Source organism: Hippocampus bargibanti, linkage group LG01 (assembly GCF_051943395.1).
Source record: "Hippocampus bargibanti isolate YZ-2025 linkage group LG01, ASM5194339v1, whole genome shotgun sequence".
Classification (NCBI taxonomy): Eukaryota; Metazoa; Chordata; class Actinopteri; order Syngnathiformes; family Syngnathidae; genus Hippocampus; species Hippocampus bargibanti.
In genome coordinates this window covers 29,603,138-29,617,878 of record NC_142734.1, presented here as the reverse complement: position 1 = coordinate 29,617,878, position 14,741 = coordinate 29,603,138, and the positions used below count along the sequence as shown (strand labels likewise).

General features: G+C 40.2%; 1 protein-coding gene across 2 annotated transcripts in view; it reads left to right on the top strand.

Annotated features, from left to right (window-relative positions):
* ubr4 (ubiquitin protein ligase E3 component n-recognin 4) overlaps window positions 1–14,741 on the top strand; it is a 51,463-nt gene that overhangs the window by 8,396 nt on the left and 28,326 nt on the right. For both annotated transcript variants that reach the window (XM_089009334.1, XM_089009325.1), the window contains exons 16-43: window positions 1,747–1,934; window positions 2,029–2,185; window positions 2,277–2,362; window positions 3,335–3,504; window positions 3,615–3,894; window positions 4,143–4,275; window positions 4,437–4,516; window positions 4,600–4,728; window positions 5,403–5,585; window positions 5,687–5,809; window positions 5,890–6,119; window positions 6,264–6,382; window positions 6,467–6,564; window positions 7,895–8,052; window positions 8,159–8,365; window positions 8,597–8,698; window positions 8,769–8,869; window positions 9,820–10,207; window positions 10,291–10,354; window positions 10,417–10,608; window positions 10,774–10,844; window positions 12,180–12,372; window positions 12,879–13,112; window positions 13,280–13,450; window positions 13,536–13,718; window positions 13,892–14,050; window positions 14,227–14,379; window positions 14,468–14,695. In XM_089009334.1, coding sequence (XP_088865460.1) covers window positions 1,747–1,934; window positions 2,029–2,185; window positions 2,277–2,362; window positions 3,335–3,504; window positions 3,615–3,894; window positions 4,143–4,275; window positions 4,437–4,516; window positions 4,600–4,728; window positions 5,403–5,585; window positions 5,687–5,809; window positions 5,890–6,119; window positions 6,264–6,382; window positions 6,467–6,564; window positions 7,895–8,052; window positions 8,159–8,365; window positions 8,597–8,698; window positions 8,769–8,869; window positions 9,820–10,207; window positions 10,291–10,354; window positions 10,417–10,608; window positions 10,774–10,844; window positions 12,180–12,372; window positions 12,879–13,112; window positions 13,280–13,450; window positions 13,536–13,718; window positions 13,892–14,050; window positions 14,227–14,379; window positions 14,468–14,695 — 4,580 coding nt within the window. The remainder of the gene's footprint in view (window positions 1–1,746; window positions 1,935–2,028; window positions 2,186–2,276; window positions 2,363–3,334; window positions 3,505–3,614; window positions 3,895–4,142; window positions 4,276–4,436; window positions 4,517–4,599; window positions 4,729–5,402; window positions 5,586–5,686; window positions 5,810–5,889; window positions 6,120–6,263; window positions 6,383–6,466; window positions 6,565–7,894; window positions 8,053–8,158; window positions 8,366–8,596; window positions 8,699–8,768; window positions 8,870–9,819; window positions 10,208–10,290; window positions 10,355–10,416; window positions 10,609–10,773; window positions 10,845–12,179; window positions 12,373–12,878; window positions 13,113–13,279; window positions 13,451–13,535; window positions 13,719–13,891; window positions 14,051–14,226; window positions 14,380–14,467; window positions 14,696–14,741) is intronic.

The following is a 14,741-nucleotide window of genomic DNA, read 5'->3' as shown; positions in this document are numbered from 1 at the left end:
GCAAAATGTCAGTTCTATGAGAGGTGTCTTTTTATCATAATTGGCTGAGTTCAAATAATTTATTTATATCTATTTTTTTTGTCAAAGCGGTTCATCTGTGGTTCAATGTGCTTCAAAGGATAATACCAGTGGTGTAATTATGTGGGTCCTTAGCACATAGTTTCTAACCCCGCTGGGAACCTTTACTTTTCCACTTTCTTATTCTCCTTTTGCATTGTGTATTTGTTATAGTTCACACCATTTAAGGTAAGTCGTATATAGCTTGAACATCCACTCTTTTCGCCATATGATTCAAACTGCGTAAGCATTATATTAACGGCATATACTCCTAATTTTCCTTTGCAAATGGGGTCATTTCACTGAGTTAGTTTTTTTTGGGGTCCTGAATATTTATTAAATTGCATATTGCATCATTGGTCAATAACATTGACGGTACCAAGACAACTCCAAACCCACTTGAAATCAGTGGTATTATTCTTGATTGACGAATCCAAGATGTGCTTGTACTGTGTGCTTAAGCGTACTACCCTGCATCTCACTGACACTTGACACATTATATTTGATTACTGTTGCATGCAAATGTGAATACTATCTACTTAAAGCCACGCACAGTGACGACGACTGCGACACGTTCCTCAGTTGGGTGTTGCTCTAAAAATAACTAAATTATGAAAAAAATCCCCATATTTCTTGTGTCTACTTAGAAAGAGAGACATGTTGTGGTAAACACAAACACATAATCTACAGGACTGAATGTTGACGGAATCAGGTAACGTTTGCGTGGATCTGGTTGGTGTCAGACTTGCAGTGTAAAGTTTCGCACGGTCCCGGACACAAAAACAATCTTTATCTAAAAGTCTAAAATAAAATAAAAAATCTATATAAAAAGTCATGTATTTAATGAAGGCCTTTTTGTTGTCTTCCTGCATGTTGACGAAGTACATTATAATAATAACAATAATAATAATCATCAACCAACGTTTTGAAAGGTGCTTATACATGGAATGTATAATAATATAAAAATAATCATAATAATTAAAATGTACTCAAGCATGCCAAGTCAACTCGTGATCTGGTCTCCTGTAATATTGTCATGAATTAGCAAATCATAATTTTCTATTGTGTTATTTGTGGTACCACAAACATGCGCAATTGTTGGCTCCGTAATTAGCTCATAGCATTGCATGGCTATTGCATCCGGGTCCATCTTTCTTTGGTACAGTCTTATAAAAATTCCCATCCTTATTTATGCATGTGTGCGTATGAGATGTGTGATTTTCATTCATTTCTAAACTATACATCAAAACTAAAAACATTTCCTAAAACCGTTTTTCCAAATGTCAGTCATTAGTCCCACATATTTTTTCAAAAACTTTGTGAAATATTTGATGAAATTAAAGCATCATGTGATTGGCGGTTTTGAATTAGTTGTAAAAGTACAAGCTTTGTGAAAGAGAGTCACTGGTCGACACTCCATGAATCCTGGCCATATTTTTTTAATTACTTTCTGTGTTTACTTCATTTATGAATTGAAATAAATTCTCGTTGATGGCAAAAACTTCTCATCAGCCCAATCAATGTCTTACTGACTTGAAGTGGATGTTGACCAATACATTTTTACATTTTCTTGTCCCCAAGAGTCGAAAGATTGACTCCACCACCGCTCCATAAATACTTGGGAAGTCTCGGGGAAACTTGCTGACATCTCAATACAAAATGATCATTGAAATGTGCTATCCATTGCAGATGATGACAGCGAACCCATCCTGGGACTTTGGTTTGAAGAAACTATTTCACCCACCAAAGACAAAGTAGCCCCGCCACCTCCTCCTCCACCCCCACCCCTAGAGACCTCTCCTAGACTGAAGAGCCCCAGCAAGCAGAATCCAAGCGAGAATGGCAACATTTTGGCAGGCCGTAAAGATCCAGAGCTTGTGAGATTTGTATTTTATTTTATTTTTTCAATCTATGAAGCTTAATGTTCACGGCCCACTTTGATAATACATTCTATTTTATTTGTCCCTACAGTTCCTCAGTTTGGCCTCTAGCATTTTGAACTTCATTACCACTTCCATGCTAAAGTCCAGGAACAACTTCATCCGCAACTACCTAAGTGTATCGCTAACAGAGCCACACATGGCGACGTTAGCCGGAATCATCAAAGATGTAGACAAAGATGTCAAAGGTATGCTTCGAAAATACTGCCATGAACTTGACCTTCCTTTTCCTGCTGTATTTGTTTGTCTACATACAATATATATCGTTTCCCCCCTCAGGATCCTCTGATGAAGCCTTCTCTTTAGCTCTGTATCACTTCAACCACACCTTAGTAACATCTGATCTTCCATCCCCGTCCCTGCAGGTGAATACAATCCTGCAATATTTGAAACCATTTTGCACTTTACAATATACAGAGACTAAAATGTATTGTATTTTCCGCACTATAGGGCACGCTGAAAAGTCTTCCATTGTTAAAAAGCTTATGGTGCACCTTTAAATCCAATGGGCCTCGTGTGGTCATTACAATATGTCAGCCCAAAATATCTCTTTGCTGGAGACATGCTATGTTATATTGTTGCCCTTGGTTCGGTGAACTTTCGCTTTGTTCCATATGTTTTTATTGCAGCTCTGAAAAATGGAGAGCTGTATGTGTTGTTAATTTAAACGCACGCTTTAGTCATAGTTTTCACCATCTCATCAAATAGTTATGTATTCATGCCTTTTCTTCAATTCTACTCAACTCAACTCGTCATGAACAGCTCGTTCATGACCACCTTAAAAAAAACAAAATTAGCCATTACTTCCGTGAAACTACGAAAATTTAAAATTATGCATCGAAAAAGAAAATGAAGTCAACAAAATAAATTGTATAGCCCTTTTGTTGGCATTTTCTTGAGCGTTTCGCCAAAAGAATGATCAGATATCAGGAAAATGTTTGTTTTTCATTCCTTTGATGTGTATTCACAAATGATGAAATCACAAAATAAATTAGGTAGGGGGGTTAGATAATTTATTTTATGATTTCCTCTTTTGATTTTCTGTTTTGATGCATTATTATTTTCATAATTGAAGTAATTGTTAACTTGCGGTTTTTTAGATGCCTCGAAAGGCTCTTGGGTCTAACGGAAGGAGCGTAGCTTCCTCTAGTGGATACATTGTAAATGGCGTTTTATAATCCAGTGCATCCAATATATGAAAAAAATTACAAAATAGGCTATTTATTGAAGGTGCTCTTCATAATCCAGTGTGCTTTTTAGTGTGGAAAATACGCTATATTTTTTTTAACAGAACTTAGTTCAGGGCTTGTAAAATTCAACCACTTTTCCTTTCTTAGGACACCCTTCTCCAGCAACTTGGTGTTGCGCCCTTTTCAGAGGGTCCCTGGCCCTTATACATTCACCCTCAGTCACTTTCAGTCCTATCCAGACTCCTTCTAATCTGGCAGCACAAAGCCAGTGCGCAAGGAGAGCCAGATGTGGCCGAGTGTATGAGAGTCTGGGAAAGGTATTTTTACCATTTTGCTTTCTCGTGTTTTCAAACCCAATCTACGACTCATGACGACAAAACGTCCGCCGACGTGGGTTTGATGGCCGTCTTTTAATTTTCTGTCATAGATTTTTGGAAACGCTGAAGCAGCGCACTGTTCAGGGAGCTGTTCACGGAGAGGATGACCTTAATGTGGAGCACTTTCAACTCATGCTACTGCTCTTCCACAACTTGTCGGAACGAGGCAGAGAGAGAATCCTTACTTTGGTCACCCAGGCAATCGCTGACGTGGCACTGAGCAGGGAGAGCCAACTGAATGCTCTGCCCCTAAACCTGGCTCGCCTGCTGTTGGTTTTTGACTATCTGCTGCACCATTACTCCAAGGCTCCCTTGTACCTTTTTGAACAGGTAGATACCGTTGCTATCTCTGATTTTCTGGTGTATTAAAAACGGCACATTTTCTTCTACATCAGGAATTAACCAAAACAATCCCGAATTAAATGTAACTTAATCTTTTTTCGAAGGAGAGTGTTATAGTTTGTATCTTTCATCCATGAAATGATTATCATTCCATCCTAGTAACAGTTATTTAAATACTTTAGCCATCATAAGAGAATATCATCTCTCATCAACCAAAGATGCCCACTATCTTTTAGGTGCAGTACAATCTTCTCACCCCTCCGTCAAGCGGTCCTGGTTCTCACCCGGATGTCAGCAAGCGCGGTAGTCTTCCACTTTACTCCGGCTTTGAAGAGGTGGAGGACAACTGGGCGAAGCACTGTCCATCTAGTAAGTTCAGAATACATGGTACAAGAAGATTTGACTAAAAGACAGGCATAAGATCATTTTGGCATAATCGGGCAAAACCAAAATCTTACAGCGGGCCTGAATTGAATTCGAAAGTGGTGTCCCACGATATTCTCACAATGTTGTTTCTACCCGTTTCCTAGATTCAAACATTCAGCCCAAATTCTACTGTGTTTTATCCCCTGAGGCATCTGAAGATGATATCAGCAAACTAGACGCCAAGGTGAGACTGCTGACTTTCCTTATGTATGGTTTTCAAAATGATGTCACAAGAGTCTTTCATTGCATTGTTTTTCTCTTTAAAAGGTATTTCCAAAACTATTCATTGGAGCAGTGCCCTATAATGACCTTTACACTAGCCTGATCTCACTCCTGGCAGCTGGCTCACAATTTGACACAGCAAGAAGACAAGAGAACAAGCCCGTCACTCCGCTGGTGAGCCTTCAGTCATATTTAACTCATTCATTGCCATTCCCGAATTAATTCGGGAATTGAAAAGCATGACGTGGAGCGCCATTTCCGAATTTGTTCGTTTTTTGTTTTTTCTTGTGGGGGGGGGGGGGGGGGTGCAAATCAAGCTGCCATCAGACCTACCTCTGGCAATGTTTTCCCCCACCTACGAGGGGGCACTATTTGCCTTTTGTACAGCTGACCCCATTTCCATTGCAGATAATTCTGGAGCCAAATAATATTGACAAACTTTTTTCATTCTGATGAAAGAAGAGAGTCAAAGGTTTCTTACGCTGCATTGAATGTTTATGTAGTCCTAATACTCAATATTTTGTGGGTCCTGCCATTTGAGTCAAAATAATAAAAATTCTGCCACTGGAGTGGATACAAATTTGCACATTGTCTGGCAGTGAATGAGTTCAGCTTCACATTTTCACATTACTACCGTAGTGAGCTAATCAACTACTTAACCTAATTTGAGGAGTAAAAGAAACGTGCAAGCACATTTGCCTTAATTAATAGTTGTTGTATAGACCGGGGGCCAGCAACCAGTGGCTTCAGAGTCGCATGCGCCGAGTAGCTCCTTGGAGATTTCTCAAAAAATGTTTGAAAATGGGGAAAAAGGTGTTCCATATCTGTAATATCATTTATTTGTACAGGAGGCATGTTCCCTTCAGTACTTCTTCCTCGTGCTGTGGCGGATTTTGGGGGCTCTGCCACCTTCCAAAGCCTACATGGAGCAACTTAAGTCTGGGTTTGGGGATCCCAGTGAAAGTGACATCCTTCATACGCTACGATGGTCGTCACGCCTCAGAGTTTCTACTTACATGAATTGGATCAAGGTTTGTTAACTTAAACTACTGTACAGGGCTTATTTCTGAGTGAGTTTTCCCTCGTCTGGTCTGTTCGTCATTTATGACTACGACTATGTCCTCACTGACAGGAACATTTGGTGAAGCAGGGAATGAAAGCAGACCAAGCAGCCTCCTTGGTTGAAATCACAACTGCAAAGTGCAACATGGTTAAATATGATGTGGAACTAGCAGAAGACTACATTGCCAGACAAGTAATCTTCACAATCATATCACAGACAATAAAAACATTGTGGTTCCTTCCCTCATGATCGTATTTACTGTTCCACTGCAGATTTCAACCTTGTCCAGTGTTGACCCAAATGTCATAGTTCCACTCGATCATCTACCCTCGCTTCAAGCAATCTATACACTGGATGCGGTTATCTCGAAAGTGCAGGTGTCTCTGGATGAACATTTGTCCAAAGTTGCCACTGAGGCAGACAGTCACAAGTCGTCAGAAATCACAAAGAACTTGTTGTCTGCCACGCTGCAGCTTGCTGATGTTTACACAGCCTTTACAAGGTGAATTTCAATTCTAGATTATGTTGATTGTCATTTTAATTTAGGTGCAATTAGGAATGGTTATAATTGATAGCAACCTGACATTTTTTTTGGGGTGGGGGTGCATATAGTAGATCAGAAACTGAAACATTTGATTTGTCTTAGGTCTTATCTATTAATGAACATACCAGAAGAAGGGGAAAGCAAGCTATCGGATGCCAAACTACAAGGTTATGCTGCTGTGCTGTCTATTGGGTCTACCCGCTGCAAAGCCAACTTGCTGGGTAAGTTGCGCAATGAATGGGTGGGTGCAATTACCACTTTCTCTGCTGACTCATTCACTAAATTTTTGAAACAAACACATTCAGGACAGAATGTTATGCAGAACTTACCGCCAGCTGTGCAGACCTTATGTGAGACGTGGAACACCATCGATACAAACGAATTCCCCAACATTGGATCATGGGTAAGTAACCAGAAAAGAAGGACCACATAATACTCGTTGCTCGTACTGAATTTTACTCACAACATTGGATTCCAAGTCCTGGGGAATAGAATCTTACCTGGTGGTTAAGCATACGTTTTTGCCACAAACTTTGCTCTTTTATCCAATGTAAAATTAATAATTTTAACTTATTCACTGCCATTCCTGAATTTATTCGGGAATTGAAAATCGTAGATGTAGCTGCCTCTTCGCAAGCCGAGGTAGCACTGTATTTTGTACAGCCACCCCCATTTCAAGCTCAGATAACTCTAGACCCATATAATTTAGGAATTAACTATTTGTTCCTGATGAAAGAAGGGAGTCTAAGGTTTCTTGCGTTAAATTGAATGTTCATGTAGTCCTAAATCTCAATATTCTGTGGGTCCTGCAATTTGAGTGAAAATGACAAAAACCCTGGCACTGGAGTGTACACATTTTTGTACATTGTCTGGCAGCGAATGAGTTACCGTATTCTCCAGTGTATAAGGGGCACCGCAGTATAACGTGCACCCACAATGAATGGTGTATATTCAAACTTTTTCCATGTATAAGGTGCACCTTCAATGAATGAAAAAAGTTTTCCAAATATAATATATAAATACATTACAGTTTCCCCAGTATAAAGCACACACTACAGTAAAGACTGCGGTTATGCACTACTTTTACTAAGGAAAATTGAGTCAGTGGCTGCTGATAGGAATTGCGAGACCTGGTTTGGCTTAACGTTGTTCTCTTGACATCAAGATGGCACCGTGAGAGTGGCTGCATTTCCAGCAGCTAATTTGTTTTTATACTTCTTTCATTCCTTTGATCTTCCTTTCATAACTTTGCTGCTGTGAAATGTAAATGTCTCCATTGTGAGACTACTAAAGGTAAATCCAACCCATTATTTCACATATAAGGCGCACCTGCGTATAAGGCGCACGGTCATCTTTTAAAGAAAATTAAGGCATTTTGGTGCTCCTTATACACCGGAAAATACGGTAAGTGTTGTTGTAAACCACAGGATGTGTAGTGTGTATGTAATTTATTTCTATGACTTGAAGGTGCGAGTCAAAAAAGAAAGTCCACATGCGCTGATATTGTATTTATTTTTGATATCTTCAATGTTCACAATATATCGATATGACCCTAGTGTGATGCAGCTAACAATCATTCAGTGTCGCTAGAAATACACTAGACTGTTGTTAGCCAAATCGAATGTGTTAATGCACTGCCTATATCTTTTCTGATAAGGTTTTCAAAGCAGTCCAATGCATGTCGTTGCAACAGCCAATTAACTAACTAATGTTTCCGTATTATTCCCTTTCAGAGAAATGCATTTGCCAACGATACTATTCCATCCGAGAGCTACATCAGTGCCATCCAAGCAGCACATCTGGGAACACTAAGCTGCCAGTCTTTGCCTCTGGCCTCATCTCTCAAGCACATTCTGCTCTCTTTGGTTCGACTCATTGGGGACCTCATTGTGTAAGCGCAAGTCCAGTGGACACCTGATCTAAATTGGTGTACATATCTGTACCACATCGGTAAAATTATGATTTTGTAGTTAAATTAATTTTTGGTTGTCTTTCAGCACGGAGGAGGTGAACCCTTCTCAGATTGTGCGCACGCTGCTTCCCCTCCTCTTGGAGAGCAGCACAGAGAGTGTGGCAGAAATCAGCACGACATCGCTGGAACGCATTCTTGGTCCATCAGAGTCTGATGCCTTCCTGGGCCGCATCTATGAACGCTTGGTGACCGGTTGTTACAACATCATTGCAAATCATTCTGACCCCAACAGGTAACAGTTTCCCAATACGAGTTATAAATAAATTCCACTGACCACCAGATGTGGTGCTAAAAGCACCGATAGTTCCTTTCGCCTAAGCACGGTGAACATTCAATGCCTACAGCACTGCCTCTGGCACTCATGAGAGATGAACCATTTGTAACTTTCCCTTTTCAGCAATTCAAAACGTGAATGTGTTATATTACTTACTTATAAATTGTCCTATGAACTCTCTATATCCAGTGGTTTGGATGAGTCTGTCCTTGAGGAATGCCTTCAGTACCTTGAAAAACAGCTTGAGAGTGTTCAGGTCCGCAAAGCCATGGAGGAGTTTTTTTCGCTCAGGTATTTATTTCCAATGCATGGCTTGCAATGAACGCAATACCCTCGCTCACTGTCTTCTCTTTTTTCGCAGTGGCGAGCTTGTCCAAATTATGATGGCAACAGCCAATGAAAGCCTATCTGCAAAATTCTGCAACAGAGTGCTGAAATTTTTCACAAAGCTTTTCCAGCTAAGTAAGTGTTAATTCTTATTTATATTATTAATACTCATTAAACGCATTCTCTCCTACTGTTTTATTTTTAACTCAATCACTGCCAGACGTGCAAAAATGTGTCCACTCCAGTGCCAAGGTTTTGTCATTTTCACTCAAATTGCAGGACCAACAGAATATTGAGTGTTAGCGCTATATAAACATTCAATGCACCGTAAGAAACCTTATACTCTCTTCTTTAATCAGAAAAAAACGTTTATCTCAAGCTTATTTAGTTCTAGAGTTATCTGCAGTGGAAGAGGAGGCGGCTGTACAAAAGGCAAATGTTGCCCCCTCGTGGAAGGGAAAAACATTGCCAGAGCTTCATTTCCCCCCCAAGCCCCAGAAACAAAAAACAAAACCCAAACAAATCCGGGAATGGTGCTCCACATCATGCTTTTAAATTCCCGAATAAATTTGGTAATGGCAGTGAATGAGTTAAATGTGCTGTATTTTGCACATACAGCACATTTGACAATGAAGTTGTACTTCACTTAAAATATAAATTATTTGATGTGAATTTAAGTAAATCAATGTTAGCATTCTTCTATTTAATTCTTAGACACATGAGGTGCCATTATGGTTAATTTATATTTAGGTCATACCTCCTTGTCCTTGTGGATTCCATGCAGTGTGAAATATCTTTATGTACAGTATTTGTTTTTTTTTTTAATTTTGTCAAGTCAAAGTCAGCTTTATTGTCAAATATGCTAATATGCAATTTTATTATTATTTTTTATGGCAATGTACACAATGGAGTAGAAATGCTTTAAACTGCCACTCCCTCCTCTTTCTGCACACAAAGAAGGTGAAGAAAAAGTTTACTTGAGACTTCGAAGACCCCTTCAAAAACACTTTGTAACGTCAATATCTTTTTGATATTTTATGATTCATTCACAAATTTGTCATTGGTATGTTTTTCCCCCCTACCAGCTGAAAAGAGCCCAAATCCCAGTTTGCTCTGTCTTTGTGGCTCTTTGGCACAACTGGCTTGTGTGGAACCTTCTCGTCTGCAGTCATGGCTTACACGTATGACTGCCACCCCACCCAAAGACTCAGAGCAGCTGGAAATTGTTCAAGAAAACCGACAGCTTTTGCAACTCCTCACCACTCATATAGTGCGGGACAATAGCCAGGTGGGGGAAGGAGTGTGCACTGTTCTCCTTAGCACTTTGATACCAATGGCAACAGACATGCTCACCACTGGAGATGGGACAGGATTCCCTGAGCTCATGGTTATCATGGCCACACTTGCCAGCGCTGGACAGGGAGCGGGCCACCTGCAGCTCCACAGGGCAGTTATTGACTGGCTCACAAGATGGTAAGATGTCATCATGTTAGTTTGAATGAAATGGGCTAATTTGCACGAACATCCGTTTCTTAAAAACATTTTTCCCTTTATAGCAAAAAGTATTTAACACAGAAGAATGTTGTCGAAAAAGTGAGCACTAACACATCTCAAGGAAAGGTATGTGTCTTAAAATAATTTTTTAAGGACTTCCTAAAATGCCAGTAACTATTTTTTTTCAGCATGCAAGCATGTTGGAATGCTCATGTCACATCATCTCCTACCTCGCTGATGTGATGAATGCGTTGAGGCAAAGCAATGGCCAAGGTTCGTCAACATTACTCATGGAAGGTGAAGAAAAGGCCATGGAGGTGGACTCTGATTGGGTGGAGGAACTCGCTGTAGAGGAAGATGATTCCCAGGCAGAAGACTCGGTGAGATTTGATTTTTATATTTGTTTTCCTTTCAAATAAAGGGTGCCTGGTATCATTTTTTTACCCCATATATTGGGCATTGGTGTTCATGATGCATTATTATTCTCAAGTGTACTTAGTTTCAATTTGCTATATGTCCTAACGCAATTTGTCATACACTCTTAGGATGAAGACTCTCTCTGCAATAAACTCTGCACCTTCACCATAACTCAGAAAGAATTCATGAACCAACACTGGTAAAGATATGTTTATTTGTTGCTGCACAAGTGTGGTTTAGTTCTCAGGCGGGCATAGATTTGTCCAAGCTTTAAATACTCTTCAAAGAAATCAATCGCATTAAAACATTTCACCATGGAGACTTATCCATAAGCAGTCCTTAGCGTTGTTCTTCTTCTTTTCCTTTCGGCTTTTCCCTTCAAGGCGTCGCCACAGCGAATCAGTGTCCTCCATCTTCAGAGGTTTCATTCGCATGTTTGTTTTGGCCAAGCATTTACGTCGGATGCCCTTCCTGACACAACCCTCTGTATTTATCCGGGCTTGGGACCGGCACAACAAGACTTATGTCCCCTTGTGGCCTTAGCGTTGTTGATGGTGTAAATTCGATTCCATAATCAAATATGTCGCCAAGTACCGTGTTTTCCGGATTATAGAGCACACTCAAAAGCCTTCATTTTCTTTAAAAGATGACGCTGCGCTTTATAATCCTATGTTCCTTATATGTCAAGTAATATAGAGCCACAACTAATATCAGCAGCCGCCGACTCCATTTCCCCCGTAGATGAACGCTGAGATATATAACACAGCATTTCATGTATGTAATTTCTTAAAATTACTTAGCATTACTTTTCTCGGTTTCGCCATATTTTTCCGTTTCTGTCACAATGATTAGAAAATTACGTGTTTTTTTTGCTTGATTTTGTATACAGTGTCGAAAAAAGGTACAGTAAAGTCTCGTTATATCGATATCGGATATATCGATAGTCCCGGTTATATCGATACTATTTCTATGCACGCACGGAGAAAATTACATGCAAACAGGGTCGGATATATCGATAGTCCCGGTTATATCGATATTTTTTCGGACTCCCTTGAATATCGATATAACGAGACTTTACTGTATTGTGTTAATTTCTAAAAAAATTATGACCAAAATATTCCTCAAACCACCATGGAACAAAAGTTTTAAAGAAGGAAGATTGTCAATCTCTGAAAATTATATTTATTATTGTATTGTAATAAACTGATGAAAGTCTGAAATATTTTTTAGCTTACAAAAATATCGACAATACCACACATTATAATATTCTGCATTTTCTATTTTCATGATTGACATCAAAAAACACGGCGCCGCGATTGGTCAGGCGGTTCCGGGTTTGAAATACGGCCACTAGAAAAATTATGGCAAAATCCTTTTTTAACTCATTTGCTGCCATTCCAAAATGTATTCGGCAATTGAAAAATGTGATTTATAATCCGATGTGCTTTCTAGTGCGCAATATACGGTAACCTTAAAACTGCTAATATAAATGCCATTGTCACAACTAAAACCGCAAAAACATTTGTTTTTATAGGTACCACTGTCACACTTGTAAGATGGTAGATGGGGTAGGTGTGTGCACTGTGTGCGCCAAGGTCTGTCATAAAGACCATGAGATCTCCTATGCCAAATATGGCTCATTCTTCTGTGACTGCGGTGCCAAAGAGGATGGCAGCTGCCAGGTGAGACCGAATGCCTCAGGTCATCATGGGAAGAGAAAAACAGCGGTAACTTTGACTTGCAAGTCATTCCACCATTGACCTTCATCCAGTCATTTCACTTGATCAGGGTTCAATAGCTTGTGCAGTTGTAGTTGACCGAATGCATGTTGCATTGCGCAGGTCTCGTAAAGAGAGAAGCCAGTTTTCCTAGTTAATCCTAAATAACTGATTATGGTGTAGTTCGCATGCAACAAGCAAACCATCAATCACATGTTTATGTTGTAGCAGATTGTGTGAATATTTGTTTCAGTGTCGCTAATTGTAACTACAAGTAATAGCTTAACAAAGTCAAAGATACTTGCATGCTGCATCCTTTTAATAAGTTAGTGTCTTGTCACATTGTGACTTGTTTGGAATTATGATAAACTTAATTCCCTGCCACTTGTTTTTACACATTAAGGTTCAGAGAAACAATTATTTTCCAAATTGTAAAAGTGAATGTTGTGATGGATTACATCTGTATGTCCCCATTTTGCCTTCCTCACTTATTCGAATTGTGGCATCATCAACAGGCCTTGGTGAAACGCAGCCCAAGCAGTGGCATGGGATCCACTCTCAAGGAGTCTTCGGCGTTCCAGAGCGAATTACGCATGCCGGAAAACGTAAACCGCCACCAGAGTGCCTCCCCATCTGACAAAGGCAAGGTGACCATTTGTGATGGCAAACCAGGTGATGAGGAAAGACCAAAGAAAAGCAGTTGGTGTAAGAGTATTGTGGGCTGCCAGGAAGAGCTACTTTCACAAGTGGTGAGGAAAATAATGGCATATTGTCTTCTTTTATTCTGATGATTGCCTTCTTGAAATATATTTTTTTTTGCCCAATAAATTCCTGGTAGTCTTCATATGTATGTAATTTGTATACACACAATAAAAGGACAGTTTTATATCATGTCCCGATTGGTGTCTCCCAACAGAATGCCTCTTCGACGGCAGCTGCCATACTGGAAATGCTCATGTTTCTTATGGAAGCCATTCAGAACAATTTCCAGCAGGCATCAGCTGTAGGGAGCAGCAGCCGTGCACAGCAAGCCCTCACTGAACTTCACACTCAGGACAAAAGTGTGGATATGACAGATCAGCTAATGGTAGACTCATCTCTATAGATATTTCATTGTTGTGGTGTTTCTGTCATAATCTCATCCATTCCTCATTGTACTACTTTATGTTCAGGTACCCACTCTTGGTTCTCAGGAAGGTGCTTTTGAGAACGTAAGAATGAATTACAGCGGCGACCAGGGGCAAACAATCCGGCAGCTCATTAGTGCTCATGTGCTGAGACGTGTCGCCATGTGTGTCTTGTCATCACCCCATGGCCGCCGCCAACACCTTGCAGTCAGCCATGAAAAGGGAAAAGTGAGCTTTCCTTCATTTTCTTCCAATTATAAAATGAAAAAAACCTACCTTCTACAGTTTAAAAGCTAATACAAATATAGCTTTTATAAATGCATGTATACCATTTTGCTAATACAAATGTTGCAAGTCTTGCGGGCCAGAATATTTCATGATCTAATTTGCATCCATTACAGATAACTGTTTTGCAGCTTTCTACCCTATTGAAGCAAGCCGACTCCAGCAAGAGGAAGCTTACCCTCACCCGTCTGGCTTCTGCCCCGGTCCCTTTCACCGTCCTCAGTCTCACAGGCAACCCTTGTAATGAAGATTACCTGGCCGTGTGTGGCCTCAAGGTAGGTTCAATACATCAACAGTGTCCATACATCATGTGCACAGTGTATTAAGGAACACACAAAAAAGCTATTTTTGATCAGCCCAATGTTATTTTTTTCCCCTAGAAGGCTTTTTGGCTAATGTAGCAACGGCTCATTGTGAGTGTTGATATCCTCCCTCATTTGCTCTCTTCCAGGACTGCCATGTTCTCACCTTCAGCAGCACAGGCTCTGTGTCCGACCATCTGGTGCTGCACCCGCAACTTGCCACCGGCAACTTCATCATCAAAGCCATTTGGTTACCAGGGTCGCAAACCGAGCTAGCGATCATCACTGCTGATTTTGTCAAGGTATGCCTGACAAGAAAAATATTTGTATGTACTGGTACCTTGTAGTCCGATTAAAAATTTTATTACCTGTATTCAACGTATCCCACAGATTTACAACTTGTCAGTGGATGCTTTGAGTCCCATGTACTACTTCCTACTGCCGAGTTCCAAAATTCGCGATGCTACCTTCCTTTTCAACGAAGAGGGAAAGAACATCATAGTCATCATGTCTTCGGCGGGTTACATATACACCCAAGTCATGGATGAATCCAGCAGTGCTCAACATGGCCCTTTCTATGTCACAAATGTGTTAGAGATAAGCCATGAAGACTTGAAGGTAAGATACATTTCAACGATATTCCCGGTATGTGATCTCACTGAAT